This window comes from Gymnoscopelus braueri, assembly GCF_963280865.1.
Source record: "Gymnoscopelus braueri genome assembly, chromosome: 6".
Classification (NCBI taxonomy): domain Eukaryota; kingdom Metazoa; phylum Chordata; class Actinopteri; order Myctophiformes; family Myctophidae; genus Gymnoscopelus; species Gymnoscopelus braueri.
Window position 1 is genome coordinate 51,551,663 of NC_137607.1, and position 19,103 is coordinate 51,570,765.

Here is a 19,103-nt window from a genome sequence, read left to right on the forward strand (position 1 = left end):
TTCCTTCCCTTTGTCCTCTTCTGATAATCGTTCATAATTCAACCTCCATCCTAAAATTTAGCTACCCCATGTTTGATCAAATTTAGGCACCCTTGTATTTCAGTATTGCTTTGTAATTTTCTTTTAGCTTAATTCCTATTATATATCTCTGCTGTCCAGCGCGAACTCCAAAACGCTCATTGTTCAGGAAATGAAAAAACAAAATATACGTTTTTCAGGAAATGAAGAAAACCTTATATTTTTAAAACAAAGCAATACTGCCTCATCAAAGTTGGTATAGTGACTTTATATATTGTCAGATACTTGCATGTGTCATTATATTATCAACACTTTACCCAAATCGCGGGTAAATCAACACTTTACCCAGCGCAAGTTCCAGTTCAAGCTGAAATGGAGTGTCCAAACAACAATAGCTCCACTCGCTGCTGAGGGAGAGGTTTCAAAAGGGTACAAATTCCCAAAAGCTAACAATGGATCTCCAAGCTCACAATGCATCACAACAACGTGTGAATCAATGCCCTGATGCTTCATGACACTTATTATATAGGCCTACAATAATAAACAGGACTTCAAATATTACAATAACTTCTGCAAAGAGGTAGTAGAACTAGCGTGGCAGAAATGCTACGAACGCCTTTCTTCTTGTCACATTGCTCTCCTCATTAAAGACTTCATAGATTTTAGAACTTGTTTTCATAACATTAGCGTCAGTGCTAAGTTTGATAAACAGTTACACTGCATAGTTTTAACAGACTACGGGGAGTTTGTTTACATGGTCCTCCTCCTTGTTCACTGCGCAACGCGCTCTACTCATGCCGTGAAAAGGCAGCACTGGAGAGGAGAGGGGGGAGTTGTTTGTTTTTGACGGACAGTTTGAGGATCCAATGGAGTTGGGAGTTTTCGTCAGAGGCGCTTTTTAATACTTTTCATTGGTTCAAATGTTTAGATTTTTTACACAGACGTAAAGGGTGTTCAATAGCGTTGATTTATGACAACAACAAAAAAAGATGAAAATGGAGTTAGCTGGTTCGTCCTGGACACCGACGATATGAACATTTATATTATATTCATTATATTTAATGTTTCAATTTTAATATTTTATTTGAGCAGCTTGGCAATAATTGGAAACACATCAACATACAACTGAATCAAAATGCTAATTTCCAGACATAGAAATACACATACAACTATACAATATTAAAATAAAATAACATTCAAATTAAGGTGCAGATGTCTATCTCAAATAGAAAATAAGAATGATATATCATAAATAGATTCTATCCTAAATCGTGGGCCATAACGCAAAGCTATGGACTGTAAGTATCATCACCTGAAAGGCATCTTTCACAGGTCAAGGAGACCCCAGGATACGTTTTGTGTAACCTCTCCTTAGAATAATGCAGAGGGTGCAAGATTATAAATTGAATTAAACAATGCCTTGCATTTGAAGGACATTGGTATTTGGTATGTACATTGATATACTTGCATATAAGGTGTCTGGAATCTCAGTGCCCATTTGACTTTAACAAGAGTAGAATCAGACTTTAATAAGAGTGATAGACTTAAAGGTACGTATCATATACATTAGTGGTTCTCAAACTTTTGCCTGTCGAGGACCCCCAAATTAATGTTTTTGGCCACGGACCCCCATCCAAAAAAAAAGTATGAATCACTGCATTAGAATTATACATCATACATTATTCAATGGTATAGTATATTTTGGAATAGACACAACAATTGTGACAAGACCATTTGAATGGCATTAACTGTGCCAAGTAAGGATATTGGCACAGTCCTCTAAAATTGCATATTCATTATATTCAAGTTTAATTTTTCTGCTCTGAATCGTTTATGGAAAATGAAACTAGTAGCCCTCAGTGACAATCATGACCGCACCCATCCTCACATCCATACGTTCATGACTGCACGCATGTACACGCACACACCCCCACACATACCCCCACACACACACACACACACACACACACACACACACACACACACACACACACACACACACACACACACACACACACACACACACACACACACACACACACACACACACACACACCAAGACAGTCTGACAGCAGGCAAATACGTCTCATTTAAGAAGGTGCAAGGTGATTTACAGGGGAATGCATGCCCAGTAAATGAGAGACATTTCAGTATCCTGTCTGTGTGGCTCAGGGTATGGATGGAAAGTGTGTTATTTATACGGAAACATCCCATGGCGGCTGCACTGGTATTTTTTCCATTGCTGCCAGGGCTATTTTAAAGACATTGGACCGTTTCTTATAGACAGAGCAGACAATGGAGCTGTTGCCATTTCCTTTGTGACCTGGTAAGCTTGGCATACCTTAGGCACAGACTGGTTGACCAGTCCTGAACAAGTATGCACAGTATTTGTCTCAGGTATACATACAGTATACATACAGTACATTATATAGTGATGTCTCTGTCTTATTTCCTTTAATATAACTCCTTATTGCCCTGTCTGATTCTCCTCTCTCTCTCTCTCTCTCTCTCTCTCTCTCTCTCTCTCTCTCTCTCTCTCTCTCTCTCTCTCTCTCTCTCTCTCTCTCTCTCTCTCTCTCTCTCTCTCTCTCAACCAATCACAAGCTCCCTCTAACCTTCTTCTTCACTGTGTCTCCATCTCTCCCTCCAGGCCTACCCTCTCAGCTCCATGGGGAAGAAACAGCCCACGGTGTTGGTGGTCTGTGGTCCAGATCAGAATGGCTCTATTGGATTGGTGTGTGCACGATACCTGCGCATATTTGTAAGTTGCCGAATGAGCAAGAGAGAATTACTTTTTGGTTGTTGGATATCCATAATATATGTCTATATATGGACATATCGGTCGGATCACCGGTTCTGGACAAGAACAGCACTCCCTCGAGTCCTTGCCGATGCGCGTGCCGAGTTTGAAGTTGGTTGGTTCCATATATGCACATAACCATAATTAATTAATTTGGCTCTGGACAACCGTATCTCCATAACATAGGTATATCAGGTTTGTTTATGGTTATATCTGTGTCATAGTGACATCCTACAGTATATATGGGCGTATGTAAATTATAAGGGACTGGACCATTTCAAACTGGGCGAGAAGGAGACACATGTAGACAGACAGAAACAGATATCTCCATATATGGGCACAAATGCGACTCAGACAGACTGGTACAACAAAGCCCTGACACTATGACTAGCGACCAGAACCTCTAATGTTTGTAAAATCCCCCATATAAAATAAATAACCAAAGTAAATAAAAACAAATCTATATAAATTCCCCAAAATCTCTCTCTTTCTTTTTTTTCCTTTTTTATATGAACATTAGGGTAAATGAGAGCAATTTTCAGTAAGGGCCAAAGGTTTAAGCTCTAAAATGTTTTTTCTTTATTTCATGTTTCCATCTGCTACAAAGTTTTTCAGAAAACTCTTAGTATTTAGAAGGCGTTTTTAGAATCTGCCTTGGCTAGGTCTAAATGGGTTAAGCAGCTAATCCCGGATACCGCTGGACCGATCGGCATGAAACTTTGCACGCACAATCCCAGTAGGAAGAACCTCTACTCCAAATGTTGGGGTGGCACTATAACAGGCCGATTCACGTTTGAATCAAACGAGGGGCCAAATTTGAATCACACATCAAGGGGCCTCTAAACAACACACTGGTGTTACGCGTTGAAAATAGCTGATCTCCAAGCACACAATGTGTTGCGATGCAGCACGTTGCGCGCTTGTAGATCGGCAGAAAGATGCACAGTATCTCAGCAATTCTAATTTGCATCTACAGTAAGTACAGTCAGAGGATATGTTTTGTTAATGGATAAAATGGTCATTAAGACATAGTACTCCTTCACGTCTGGACGTGTACATGTATAATATCCCCTGTACGTTTTTAGAATCAAGTTGCAAAGTAAACAAAATTCTTTAAATTTATTTCCCTTTAGCACCTAAAAGACAGTGGTCTGGTTCTGTACAGCAGTTCTTCTCAAACCTTTTCATGTCAAGGACTAAAAAGTTACTTTTCACAGTAACACTTAACTTTTTGGTGTAAGTAATCCGTAAAGTAACTGAGTTACTTTTGAAATTAAGTAACTAGTAATGGTAACTAGTTACTGGTTTTAAGTAACTAGCACAACTCTGGCAATCAGTCTGGATTCCAGACTCACTGCTTTTTCTATTAGGACCGGGAACACATCTGTGTAATTTTAAGATTTCTTTGGCTATTCAAAAATAGCAGATATACAAGCTCATAGCATGGCACCGAGTGCCGCGCTGAGCTTGTAGATCAGATTTTTTTTTATCGTGAAAATATGTACAAATCTTTGAATATATATATATTTTAAGCGAACATTTGTTAAATATATGATTTGACTTACAAATGTTCATGATTTCTTTTTCAAAAATAGCAGATCTACAAGCTCATAGTGCGGCACTAAGAGCTTGTAGATCTGCTATTTTTGAATAGCCAAATAAATCTAAAAATGACACAGATGCGTTCCCGGTCTTAATGGATTAATCTACATAATGACGTCATAATGCAATGACGTCACACTGTCATCACAGCCGCGCAATTGTCCTTTAAAATTAGTTGTCAAATAAACAAAACATCATTTAGCAGCATTTAGCGTAATTTCTTTAGGGTAATTACTGTTGTTTGTGACACTGTTTGACGGTGGTGCTGGTGTGTGAAATGTTACGCTGGACGGTATATCTGAGAGAAGGACCAAAGGGAGACGGAGACCATGCTGCTGTCGCAGTAAGACACAAGGTGTACTGCTTTGTAGGGGGACGTGATCAGATGGAAGTGCACGTCTACAACACAGTCTCTTTACTCTGGATGAAGCTGCCTCCAGTGACAACTGGAAGAGGAGAGCGTTCCCTTGAGGTTCTCTCCAGGCGCTGCGACCACACAGCTGTGCTCATAGAAGATATCTACATGTGGGGAGGGGTTCCTTACTGCAACGTGCTTTATGCATTTGATGTCGACACTCATAGATGGTCGAAGCCCAGGGTTTCTGGAACCATTCCAGAGGCGAGGCGCTTCCACTCAGCCTGTGTCTTGGAGAAGGTCATGTTTATCTATGGAGGACACACCCTGCTGACTGGACTCACTAATGACATCTACAAGTTGGACACCAACACCATGGTCTGGGCTTTAATTAACACCAGAGGCAAACAGCCACCTGGTTCAAACCAACACTCTGCCACCATCATCGGGACAAAGATGTTTACATTTGGGGGCTGGAGGGCCCCGGAGGTCAACAACAAGCTCAGAGTGTTTGACACAGAGACCAACAGCTGGCTGAGAACACCTTCCACTCAGCCTCTCCCAGAAGGACGCCATAGTCATTCAGCCTTTGTCTACAATGGAGAGCTTTACATATATGGTGGCTGCGCCAGGAACGAGTACTTCAATGATCTGTGGAAATTCAATTCAGAGACCTTCTCCTGGAAGAAGGTTGAACTCAAGGGAAACGGCCCTTCTGTGAATAGGATGTGCTGTTGCATGGTGGGAGATCGTATCATCCTCTTTGGAGAAGTCTTTGGCGCAGTAGGCTATGATCTCTTTGAAGTCTCTGATGATCTTTACATCTTAGATTTAAGTCCAACACTGAAGACACTATGCAAGCTAGCAGTTATTCAGCACGGTGTGGGGCAGTCAGAACTCCCACATGACATCAGGTGGGAACTGGCAGCCATGACTAAAGGAAAGAAAGAAAAGAAAAATAACTAGAAAAAGTGCTCCTCGGAGCACAGGTCTCCGCCAGGTCAGGTAGGTTATTGTGGCCCAGCAATGTTCAGAATTTGCCAGTCAGGATGGAATATAAGAAATCGTACGGAACCATCTTGATCACTTGACTCTAGAGATAATGTGTACTGTTTTGCATGATGTTTGGACAACATTTGTAGGAGTAATATAAAAAAGAAAAATCGGCCTCCTGGTGGCGCTATAATAGGGCAATGTTAAAAGGGTGGCGTTTGTTCTTCAACGTAGTGCGAATGTACGTGCAAAGTTCCACCGCAATCGGACGCTGCGTTCATGATTTGCAGCATTTTGTTCAAAACGGGCCACTCCTGCAAACTTTAAATGTCAATGTTAGCCAATCAGGATGGAATATGAAAAATCAAACAGATCCATCTTGATCACATGACTATAGAGATTTGCGTGACATTTGGATAAAATCTGAAGGCTTAATCTCAAAATATGTATCTTACATAAGTCGGTCTCCTGGTGGCGCTATAAAAGGCTAATGTGAAAAATGCAGGGCAGATGTTTTTCCTTGGCCTCTAGTGAGTATGCGTGCAAAGTTTCACGCAGATCGGTGCAGTTACAGTTAAAAACGCAATTTGGCCTTTTATAGCGCCACCATGAGGCTGATTTGAACATTTTCAAGTGGCATTTCCTCCTCGGCCTAGTGGGAATGTGTGTGTGAAATTTCACGGAAATCAGAAGCTGCGTTCATGATTTGAGGCATTTAGTTCAAAATGGACCAATCCTGCAAACTTTGGAAGCCAACCTTAGCCAATCAGGATGGAATATGGAAAATCAGACAGATCCGTGTTGATCACATGACTATAGAGATACTGTGTAATGATTTGCGTGATGTTTGGATAAAATCTGTAGGAGTAATATAAAAAAAAATATTTTGCACAAATCGGCCTCCTGGTGGCGCTATAACAGGCCAATCTGAAAAATGTGGCCCAGAGGTTCTGAATTGGCATCCAGGGAGTATGAGTGCACAGTTTCGCAGCGGCCGGGCCAACGGTGCCGGAGATTAGCCGCTCGCAGACAGATGGACACAGGGACACACGGACACACGGACACACGGACGGACGGACAGGGGGTAAAACATACTCTCTCGCCATGCCTTTCGGCCTGGCGGAGACAAAAAGAAAAATAACTAGAAAAAGTGCTCCTCGGAGGTCCCCGCCAGGTCAGGTAGGTTATTGTGGCCTCCTGGTGGCGCTATAATAGGCCAATGTGAAAAGGGTGTCATTTCTTCTTAGGCCTTTCACGGCAATCGGACACTGCATTCATCATTTGAGACATTTTGTTCCAAAAATGTGTTTTGCTAAATTAGACCTGCTGGTGGCGCTATAACAGGCCAATGTGAAAAGGGTGGCATTTCTTCCTCGGCCTAGTGGGAATGTGCGTGTGAAATTTCACGGAAATCGCACGCTGCGTTCATGATTTGAGGCATTCTGTTCAAAACGGACCAATCCTGCAAACTTTGGAAGCCAACCTTAGCCAATGAGGATGGAAAATGGAAAATCGGATAGATCCGTGTTGATCACATAACTATAGAGATACTGTGCACCATATAAAATCTGTAGGAGTAATGTCAAAAAATTGGTTTTGCACAAAGCGGCCTCCTGGTGGCGCTATAACAGGCCCATGTGAAAAATTTCAGGGGTTCTGAATTGGCATCCAGGGAGTGTGTGTGCACAGTTTGGCTGTGATTAAGCCAACGGTGCCAGAGATTGGCTGTTCACAGACGGACAGACTGACACACACACACACACACTGACACACGGACACACAGACGGACGGACGGACGGACGGACAGGGGGTAAAACACACTCTCGCCATGCCTTTCTGCCTGGCGGAGACAAAAAGAAAAGAGAGAACGGTTCACATGCTCAGTGGAGCACACATCTCTACCAGGAAGTGTGACCAGTCTGGAGAGTGACTCCATAGTTGGTAAATGTTTCAGACGGATGTGACCGACAAAACAGGGATGTCTGGTCAAAATAGACTGTTGTGTATTTTCCCTTTACAGTCAGATGTGCACTATTATTAGCCCACTGGTTCTCAACGTGGGGGTCCGGGGACCACCAGAGGTTCCAAATGGACTGAGATTGTACAAATGGAACTATAATATGGACCCTCAATGTCAAATTAACACTGAGGATTTCACAGTGTAGACTGGGGTTCCATAGTGATTCCATCAGTGATTCTCAACCTTTTTAATTTCAGGGACCCCTAGTTTGATATTGTTTGCATCAGGCCACGGACCCCCCCCACCCCCCTTTTTTGTTTGCTTCTTACCACTCCCCCCCCCCCCCCCCCAATCTGTCTGTTGTTGTTGCTCTCGTATCCTACCGGCTCACCTGCCAGTGAGGAGCCCCCATCGGGAGGACATAGCGCCTCCCTCCTACTCCTTCCCGCCCAACACTCCCTGCTGACAGGTTCCATCCCAGCCTGTAGGAATATACGTACGGTGACCAAATATCACCCTCCAACGGCTGGCTTCCCTTCCCCGAACACCGACCAATTTGTTATTTTTATGGAGCTCGACAAACGGGATGCACCGCGGTGGGTTCGAACCCCTAGACTCCTCGATGGTGGACAGGTAGGGGGAGACCGGGGACAAAAGTAACACTTTTTGTATTTGCCTTCATAATTCACAGACTACTTGAAATATCCTAGTCATCTTTTGCCATAAGAAACATATATATGTGCCCTAATTAATAATACAATTTTTAAGCTTTCACTAATAAGGACAAGACTAAAATATTAATTTGAATGCAATGAGACACAGTGTTACAACTGCCCCCGTGACGGGGGCAATTGTAACAGTGGTTGGGAGCAATTGTAACACTGTAAAAATAAGTCATATTAACACACTTTATCTAAAATAAAAGCACATCACTAAGTAATATGTATTATTTATAATTATTATTTTTTACTTACGAATGTTTTATATACATAATTACAATTATTTTGTATTTTTATTCGAATTATTTCATTTTTCTTTTTTTTCTCCAAATGTATGTCTACTTTTTATTTAAATGTATTTTTACTTTGAAATGTAGTGACATTTAGTGAAATATGTTCATTTACTAACATAAAAGTATGTAATCCCAGACAAAAAATCTGCTTGCATTGAAAACACATTGTTACAATTGACCCCGGTCACTGTGTTATAATTGACCCCGATGGGGCAACCATGATAAAATCCCATATTCTAGCTAGAAACACCTATACTAGCATAGGCTGCTGACGTTAATTTGTGACCAATAACATAGAGATACAATTCATCTAAGTTTAAATTAGCTGACATCTTATCTTTAGACAGCAGACGGAAAATACCGTACACTCAAAAATGTACGTTTACACCTCAAACTCTGTTTTTTGTTGAAAACTTCTGCTGAGATGAAATGATCATTCTACCCTTCCATAGGCAGAGAAAGGACCCTACTGAACATGTGCACAAGAAGTCTCACCCCTCTAGCTTATTTCTAATTAGAATTATTGAGTGTGTTACTTTTGCCCCCTGTTACTTTTGTTCCCTATCTCCCCTACTTACCACTTCTTTTTTTTTTTGGGACCCTAATCCAGTTGTTCTCAACCTGTGGGTAGGGACCCCCCAGGGGGGTCTCCACAAGATTTTTTTTTGGGAGGGGGGGTCCCCCAGATGACAGTGAAGTGACAATTTAATGACTTTTAAGATCTTTTTCATACCTAAAAAAAAGGAGAAAAGAAAATGACCATTACTGCATCAAAAGTAATCAACAAACTAAACTATAAAAACTTGTCAAACATTGGCCAAATTGTCAAATAATATAAGAAAGAGGCAAGCATTATGACAAAAGCCGATCTACAAGCTCACAGTGAGCTTGTACAGTAACTAACAGGGGGATCCCCCTTATACAGGCCCTCTGTGTTTTACATGACCTCAGCTCAGCCCCTGTAAATACCTCCCCATTATCTTATTATTGTTTTTATTTTTCCCCATTACCTTCTGTGTCAGGGCACCGAGACAACCATGATGTCATACTATTGTTATTCTCGTTAAAGCTGTCTGGCTTTTACAGTTGGCAACCGTGATGCTGTAGATGCTATGATGTCATGCCCACATCGTCCCGTCTTTAGACCACATGCTGTAAGTGGATGCTCCTGAGGGAATGGGCTCGCAAAGTTCTTGGGGAGAAGAAGGAATCGTCCATTTCAAATGCATTACAGTTCTCCGACTTTAAATGCTTCCCTTTCGGTTTAGTTGAAAGTGTGGTGGGACCGCCTGTCTTTATGTCTCTATTGTACTGGAGGGGGGGTGGGGGGGATGTTGGATGTGTGTTTGGGGTTTTTCAGCTTGGGGCTGAACATATGAAGTGATCTATATAATGTACCATGTGTGTCTGAGGTGCTAGATTTATGAGGCATCAATAGCTCTGATTAAAACCACCTTGATGGAGCCAGTTTAAGCTGTCCAATGGCTGTCTCTGGTGTCTCGCTCTCCAGCCGTCTGTCTCTCTCTCCCTCTCTCTCTCTCTCTCTCACACACACACACACACACACACACACACACACACACACACACACACACACACACACACACACACACACACACACACACACGTTTGTATTACTATACTTGCGAGGACATCAAAAGTTTAGGAAGGCCATTCTTTCCTCTTTTTCTCTCTTCATTTCTCACATCTCCTGCTCTCCTTCATTATTCTCTCTTTTCAATCTTTCTCTTCCCCTCCTCTCTCTCTCTCTTCCTCTCTCTCAGGGCCAAGCGGTAGACCTAGGGTCAACTCTGAGGGAGATATATCTTATACTGCCATTTGAGGAATGCATGAAGCGCTCCTCCATAACTTTGATCCAAAGAAAACAGATCATCCGGCGCTATGAATCATGGACACTGCATTATTCCTTTGTTTGCGCTTGCCTTTTTTTTCCTTGCCTTTTTTCTGTTCCTCCCCCCAGATGGACTGTTGTGGTTTAGATAGTAGTAGTTTAACCCATTAAAAGCGGGAAAGCATCTGTGTCGCAATCATTTGGAAATAAATATGATTTAAGATTGGCGCAAAACTTTGAATATAAGAAGTGAACATTTTTAACTCAAATCTCTGCTTCTGGGGGTCCCTGGAACAAAATATTGTGAGATGGGGTCGGCGGCCAAATACATATAATTCTGCGGGTCCTTGACATGAAAAAGTTTGAACACCACTGATATAGCGACATACGTTTTTCAGAAAACTGTTAGGATTTCGAAGACATTTTTAGAATCGGCCTCAGGTCTTAATGGGCTAAAGGGGTGGCATGCCACAGATAGATAAGATCAACGGCTGTAGATGCTGTGGTTCGGGACCACCACTAGCATGAGGTAGCCCTACCTGGAACTGGTAACTGCATGGTATTTACCTTGGACTATGAAGCCCTGTCTTGGTGTAATAATATGTGTTTTTCATTGTGGTGTGATGTGATTCCTGTCTGTGCAGCAGAAAGACATGCTTGTATTCAAGACGAAGGGTGCATGAGCACTTCAGGAAAATGCAAACACACGCACGCACGCACGCACGCACGCACGCACGCACGCACGCACGCACGCACGCACGCACGCACGCACGCACGCACGCACGCACGCACGCACGCACGCACGCACGCACGCGTTTGCACGCACGCGTTTGCATTCAAAGCTGTAAATGTGACCACAGAGATGAATGATTAGCCTCAGGCTAACAGGCCAACTCGATTCTCCCATCACTGCCAGCCATTTGTGTGCACAAACCCAGTGTGGGTCTAAACGGATCTGGCAATGTCCTCTCATCCTGTCCACTGCCAGGTACACAAAAAAGCAAGATACTGCATTCCCGTAACACACATGTATTCCCAAGCTAAAGCTCATCCTGAATCACAACCTCAGTGCACATTAGTTCCAGTCTATCGGTCATGTTTGAATGACTGGACGTGATTCTGATCTGTTGGACTGATCTCATGGTACTCCGTGGACAATTATACTTCAGTTGTAGCATTTAAATGTAAGACCTGAAATGGCCTATACATCCCTCCCATGCCACCTACAGTATAATAAATCTTTACAAATACAAGCTTTGTTTGGATGTTTTTAAAAAGCCATGGTGACTTTCAATGGGCTGTGGTGAGAAACCAAAATTGACTCATCTGGATCTCAGGATCCACATGGGAATGGCCTGGCTCCAATGTGGATCCCGGACTTCATGTGGCCTATCTATGACGTCAGTTGTCTATGACATCAATAACGTGGGACTCCAAAATAGACTAATCATCATCATCCGTTTTTACGTCTTGAGACTCCCCAGGAAGGTGGTCGAACCCACAACCATCCGCACGAAAGGCGAAAGTAGCTCTAACCGCTACACTAGGGCGGCCCTATAAATACAAAATAGACCAAATGCGTTGAAAATAGGTTAAATGTATTGACTGCAAAAATAGGTTAAATGCATCTTGCATTGACTGCACATTTACAGGTTAAAAATAGGTTAAATATTGACTACACATTTCTTAGTTTCTTAGTTTTTATGTAAATCTATCTGATGTATTGTTGTATTTTTTGTTTGTTACAGTAGGCTATGTTGTTTAGTGTTTATTTGTGGACCGCAATGGAAATAAGTCCTCAGGCTTTATTGAGTTTTTATCCTCTGTGATGCTATGACTGTATGTCGGGAAAGTGCTATTGTGCTCTTTTTATGTGATATCCTAAAAATCAATCAATCAACAAGGTTTCAGCCTCATTACGAGCCCCCTTGACTTCCATTTTAAAATTCAAGTTACGGTAAATACACACACACACACACACACAGACGTTTTTTTTAATAGATGGCTAGCCACCTGCAGAGCCACGCCATAAAAACGGTTCGGAAGTGAAACCATGTTAACCCTCAACATCAACAGCAGAACACCCCCTTGACCTTTCTGGAACTTCCGCGCTTTGCCTCTCTCTGAAGGCTCGTTTCTACTGTCTTCATGCTCAGTGACTCTACAGACCTCCCCAGAACGCTTCCTCTCAGGTTGATGAGAGGACTGCTGTTCGGGTCAGGACTCACCCGTACCCCCCTCCCCCCCAGAGGGGGGCAGACATGGGGGAAACCGTTCGTCTCGGCTGCAGGCTCTTAAGTTCTTTGGCGGGCACCATGGAAATGACGTCAGGCGGGCCAGTGGCCGTGGAGCGCTGATTGGTTTAGCGTCCCCGAGGAGCCAGTAGTCTCTCTGGACTGACAGATTATTTCCTCCTTAAGACCTTGGTCAGTATGTAATGGATAGTTCCTAATTGTTTCTATTTCATGTGATTTTCAGACATCTTCTCAGCCTGCCCTGCATGGTCAAATGATAACGCATGATACAAATCTCATATTGGACATTAAATAATTAAATTAGTTTGCCAGATAAAAATAACATCAACAACAACATCAACAACATACTGTATGTTCCACTTTATTTCTCCAAAGTAGGAGAAAGCTCCAAAGCAGTGATCCAAAAAAAAAGAAAGAAGTGTACTCCACTGTATTTGATATGATCAGTATGGAATGTACTTGAATGATCTTAGCAGATTCAGTGTTTCACATGACTTTGGTTCAGGTATCATGCGTTCATATTTTAAAAGCAAAGACTTTTGTCTTGCTATCCAGCGTGAGTCGAACATGAGTGAGTATATAAGGCGCAACCATGCGCACACATGCGCAAAAACTAATCACAGGGCAACAGAGTTTTTAAAGATTTATCTCTGTGTCTATGCAGAGGTCATGAAATCGCGGGTGGTCACAGTTTCATGCATTGCATGCCTCTCAGACCATAGGTGTCTGGATTTCTACTCTGCACAGCAGCATCCCACTCATAAGCGGTGTAATTCAGTGAACAAGGAGACTGGTGGGAACCGCAGTAATGTGGTAATGACGGGGTGAATAGTTTGTTCATGTGTCATGAATTGCAGCCTGAAGGTGCACTGATGCGTCATTCACAGTCAATCATGTCAACACTTGGTGCAACAGACAGTTGACTGCAATATTGATGTTTTCTCGCTTGTTTTCTTTTCTGTTTTTAACCACCCCTGCGGTGTCCCTATTTTGGGCATGTGGTAGGCGAACATTTCCAAAACATTAAAGAATTCATCCCAATCTGATGCATGGTGAGCTTGTATTTGTCATACAATAAAGGATATAAAAAGGCCATCCACACCAAGCACTTTAACTATAACTGTAATGATGTTGTTTTAATTCAAGTACAGCTATAACGACGATAGTGTTGGATGATAGTTATTGTTTTAATGCTTGATGTGGGGGCGGCCCTTGATATCTTTTCTGTCCCATTTACCTCTCTTTGTCTCTCTCTGTCTTTCTCTTATTCTTCTGTCCATGCAGGAGTATGAGCCCACCATCTACTATCCTAAACGTTCCCTTAACAATCTCCATCAGGACTTCACAGTTCAGTGTGAGAAAATGGACATCCCCTTCCTGTCCTATCTCCCTACAGAGGTGAGTAGCATTAGTTTTTAAGTTAACACCATATTCACAAATACTATCACCCCGTGGGGTTGCCCACCTCCCAGAGTATGATGTAAGAGCAAAATAGCTGCTTTGGAATGGTCAATGACATTGGCCATTTATCAATGCCAAGAACATAAAGAACGGACTTGTGTCCTTGAGAAAAATGTACTTGTCAAGTTAACTTGGGGAGACTTGAAACCAGAGAATGCGTCTTTTCAATTTGCGACGGACTTGTACTTTAGGTCATGTGATTGCCCACAGCAACTCACTGCTCTCAGTCAAAAAACAGCAGGACCTCATATCTCTCCTCAAATGTTTAAGTATAGGCCCTATCTTGATAAACCGACCACAGATTTGACACAATAACAGTAGTACAGTATTTAAAAAATATATTTTGCATTCTTTCCTCCGTTATTGCTGCTGGTCAGTGGTCACCTCTCACCTCCCAATCAATAAAGTTGGCCGATCAAGTTCGGCTGGATTTCCTGGGTGCAGAGACTGAACTTGGCTAGATGCGAACTTTTGAATTGGGACAGTACTTGGGCTCCAACTGATGACATTCCCAAGTTCACAGGAACACAAGTACTGTACAGTTATTGAGAAACGGACATTGTTTTTGGTGATACTGGACATGTGGACTGGTTTGATCAGTTGCTTGGCCAGAGTCATTCTTTGAATTTGAACAGACACAGATACTGGGGCTGATAGCCCTAATTTACACAGACAGTGTTTTGTGATTACTGCAATTGAGATGTGATATCCATCCCATCATATCCCTTACCAGGCTACCATATCCCACTCTTCACACATGTTTTAAGAGTTCTAGTATTGCGTACAATTTAGAAATGTGTTAAATGAACCATCGTCCTTATTGTCTTCTTTGTAATAAACTATATACACGACACTAAGTGACAATAATGTAGAGAACTGTCTCCGCTCTGTCTCCGCTCTCTGCTTGTTCTGTGCTTGTTCTTGATCTGTTCCTCTCCGTGTTGGACACGCTCTGGCTAAAGAAAGCATCCATCCATTATAATCATATGCTAATTCCTCGAAATCAGGTTAATATTCTGACGTGACTCTAGAAAGAGTGGCAAACGCTACTATTGAGAAGTTGTAGCCAAGTAGCAGACTCCTCTGCCCATTACCAAAGAGAGCACCTGTCTGCAATTTGCAACTGGACCTAGACAAGTCTTCTAGCTTGCCAAAATAAATCACAGTTTTTCTGTAAAAGTACTTTTATTGCACCTAGTATTGATGATTTCTTGTATATTGTACTGTTTGTCTTTATATGTCTTGATTAATTGAATACATAGGACCACAATGTGTTGTGGTCCTGTGTTATCCTTTTAGCAATATTGTATAACTGTACCTCTGTACTTTTAGCAAACTGTTAATAAAGTATTCAATCAATCAATCTAAAACTATCCCTGGCCCCTTCCAGCAAAATTTGCTCCATTGGATGTCAGTGCGATAAATAAACCCTGAGACAACTGGGATAATGTTTTCAGGCAAATAACATAATATAAGCCTGTATTTAGAAAATGAAACAGGCATAGTTGTAATTACCCATCTGACCCCCCAAAAGTGAAGCCGCTTGGAAGTGAATGGATGGACCAATTCCAAATATTTTCAAACCTTTGTCGCTAAAATGATCCAAAATAAGAGCCCATGTAAAAAAAAACATAAACCACACAATTCCCCTTTAAATCTCCAAATTGTTTCCGCCCGGTTTTGCCCATAATTGAATTTATAAGTCACCAGATGCATCAGTAGACAGAGATCTCTGATTGTCTGGCTACGCAATACTAGAAGTGTTCTATTCTAAGACAAAGTACATTTTGGAAGAAAACATTTACCCAAAGATCACCACCAGTGTTTTTCTGAAATATATATGATTGAGTTCTGAAAATACTGGATGAGATGTCAACCAAAGACTCTATTAAACTACTATTAAAGTACCACTTTTTGTAGTTATCATATTTTGAAACCATACTCTTCACATAATGTTGATGATGATGTCTTCTGTCTTCAGGTTGGGTTGATTAACGATGCCTACCATGTTGTGGTTGACGCCATCCTGGGTCCAGAGACAGACCATGACAACATTAAGGAGCCCTTCACCGGTATACTGGTCACCCTCAAGCAGATCAAGATCCCCATTGCCAGTGTGGACGTGCCCTCAGGTAAATCGTTCACACTCCATGACATCATTTGGCTTAGGGTTCAGTACGTGACACTACGTGACAAATAGGCGTCAAGCAACTCCCAAGCAATGTTGCACGGATGTTTAAATGTCTGGAAGCACAAGCGAGTGAAAATCTTACGCTGCAGTAAGCATAGTGTGAGCTCATCCCACCTCAAATACATTACCCTGAGTGTGAGCACAAAAAAACTGTAATTTGTAGCTGTCACCAGCACCTCATTGTCTCTTTTCCTTGGCCAACTTGGTTCTACATCAGGAACTCATGTAGTCTGCTGTAGAACATCCATTTGGCCTGTGACCGGGTCTTATATCACAAACACACTCTCTCTACATCTCCGGTGCTGGAATCCTGTTTCTCGAGCAGGTGTCTCATCTGTTAAGCATCGATTTTGCTTTCAACATAAAGGACAGAAAATAAAATACAAACACAAATAAAAAGTATTCAGTTTAACAATTGGATGCTCTTCTGTTTAGTGTTTAAAAGTGTTCCTCCCTTTGTCTCACACTCTCTCTCTCTTTTTCTCTCTCTCTGTCTCTCTCTCTCTCTCTCTCTCTCTCTCTCTGCCTCTTTCCTGTCCCCAGGATGGGATGTAGACATGACCAATCAGGATGGGATAACCCCTGATATTCTCATCTCACTCACTGCACCAAAGAAGTGTGCCGCTAGTTTCTCCGGGAAACATTTCTTGGCTGGACGCTTCTTGCCGTACGACATCCAGAAGAAGTTCGACCTGAACCTCCCAGAGTACCCTGGCACAGACTGTCTAATAGAGCTGTAACACACGCAACGCCACACCGCGCCCAGTACAGCAACATACTCCTCATGTTTGAATAAATATGGTTAATCTATTCTCATGTTTTGTATTTTATAGATTGTTACTGTGATATATTGTTGATGTGCTATCTATCTCTCATGTGCTTTAGAGCAGGTTGCACCTTGGTCAGAATCAGCTCTGCTAAACTACAGTAGGAGGATTTAGATTTTTGTGCTTGGAGTCACATGGATAATGTTTAAAGTTTGTGCTTTGAGTCACATGTCTTCTATAGGGAATGATTTGAGGAGTGCTCGTATCTTCTTCTTCGCATACACTGCAACATTATACTATTCTGTGATTCTTTTTTCCTCTCCTCTCAGCAAAACAGATCAAAGTTATTTGGAGTTATGTTTGATATCGTCGCTGTCGGGGCAGAGACCAGCTATCTCCATTTATTTATTTTTGTAATAAATCAGTGCTATTGAACACCCTTTACGTCTGTGTGTGGGTTTTACAAATATCGAACCGATGAACAGTATTAAAAAAGTGCTTCTGACTAAACCTCCTAACTCCATTGGATCCTCAAACTGTCGGACAAACCCGCCTAACTCTAACTTGTGGAGTTAGGTGGTTTGTCCCCCATTGTTTAGAATGACGAAGCCAGACTGATAAAAACCCTATCTCCACATTAATGGTCAAAAACCTCCTAACTCCACTTGAGCTGTATTTGGGTATTAGTGATGATAATATAAGGACACATTCAAGTATCTGACAATGTATAAAGTCACCATACCGACTTTGATGAAGCAGTATTGTGTTGTTCTAAAAACATGTTTTTTTTTGTATTTCCTGAAAAGTTAATATTTTGGACATAGCTGGTCTCTGCCCGACAGCAGAGATATACTGTAACCAACCACTCAAGAGTATGCAAAGCGTTTTAAGTGGCCACTTCAATTAAACTATCCGAAGTAAAACACTGGAGCACACTTAAAGTACATGTATGCACGTTTATTGCCAGGGGTACTCTACTCACTCAAATGCAATTTTTTTCAAAGCATATTTTTCAAAGTCAAAGTTTTTCTTCCTGTTGAAGTGTGTGTTTTTTTTTAAAGGTAAAACTGTATACACAATGCAATGTGGAGTTTTAATTTGACTCTGAAAGTATAAAATCCTCAGTGTTCATTTCAATCTAATTCTAAATGAACACTGAGCCTCTGCTGCTTTTCCTTGGTCTCTGTCCATCCATTCGCTGATACGGTTGACCCACAGGTTTCTCTTTGTCCAATAAAAAGAGTCAATTACACAGAAGGTGTTTGAGGGGCGGTGCTGGTGTTTTCTTCTTGCTCGTTCAGAATCAGTAATAAAGACATAATGAGAGACATCCCAGAGAGTGCACTCACCATCTGAAAATAAGTCCATGACCAACACATCCATGTTGTATGTAGATATGATCATATACTGTACTGTACACATACAACAAGCGTGTGTGGTCACGTCATACAGACATCACAAACAATTACGCGTGTATTTCTTTACGTGTCTGATGCTCACACACCGTTTCTCTTGTTTACCGGTCCTACCCAAATGGATCTGATCTGGGTAATCAAACCATAAACAGGTGAGGATGATTATATTTTAGTTGGTCAAAGTAGAGGAAGGTCTCCACGTCATTAAATATATTTAAATACTGTAATAGGTTCAATAAGAATGACTGAATACGTTTCTATGTTGTTTATAGGTGATGTAATGTGTGCTTCTGCTAAGAGGAGCCTCCACTGAATACTAATGAGGTTGTGTGTGTGTGTGTGTGTGTGTGCGTGCGTGCGTGCGTGTGTCCGCGCACAGTAAAATAATCTTGTTAATTTATCCATTTCTAACTCAGAGTGTA

The 19,103-nt window shown here is 41.7% G+C and overlaps 1 protein-coding gene across 1 annotated transcript in view; it reads left to right on the forward strand.

Moving 5' to 3' along the window:
• yjefn3 (YjeF N-terminal domain containing 3) overlaps positions 1-18,461 on the forward strand; it is an 86,724-nt gene extending 68,263 nt beyond the window's left edge. Inside the window, exons 4-7 of the mRNA XM_080430352.1 lie at positions 2,669-2,779; positions 14,132-14,245; positions 16,290-16,440; positions 17,043-18,461. Coding sequence (XP_080286478.1) covers positions 2,669-2,779; positions 14,132-14,245; positions 16,290-16,440; positions 17,043-17,239 — 573 coding nt within the window. The 3' untranslated portion in view covers positions 17,240-18,461. The remainder of the gene's footprint in view (positions 1-2,668; positions 2,780-14,131; positions 14,246-16,289; positions 16,441-17,042) is intronic.
• The last annotated feature ends 642 nt before the right edge of the window (positions 18,462-19,103 follow it).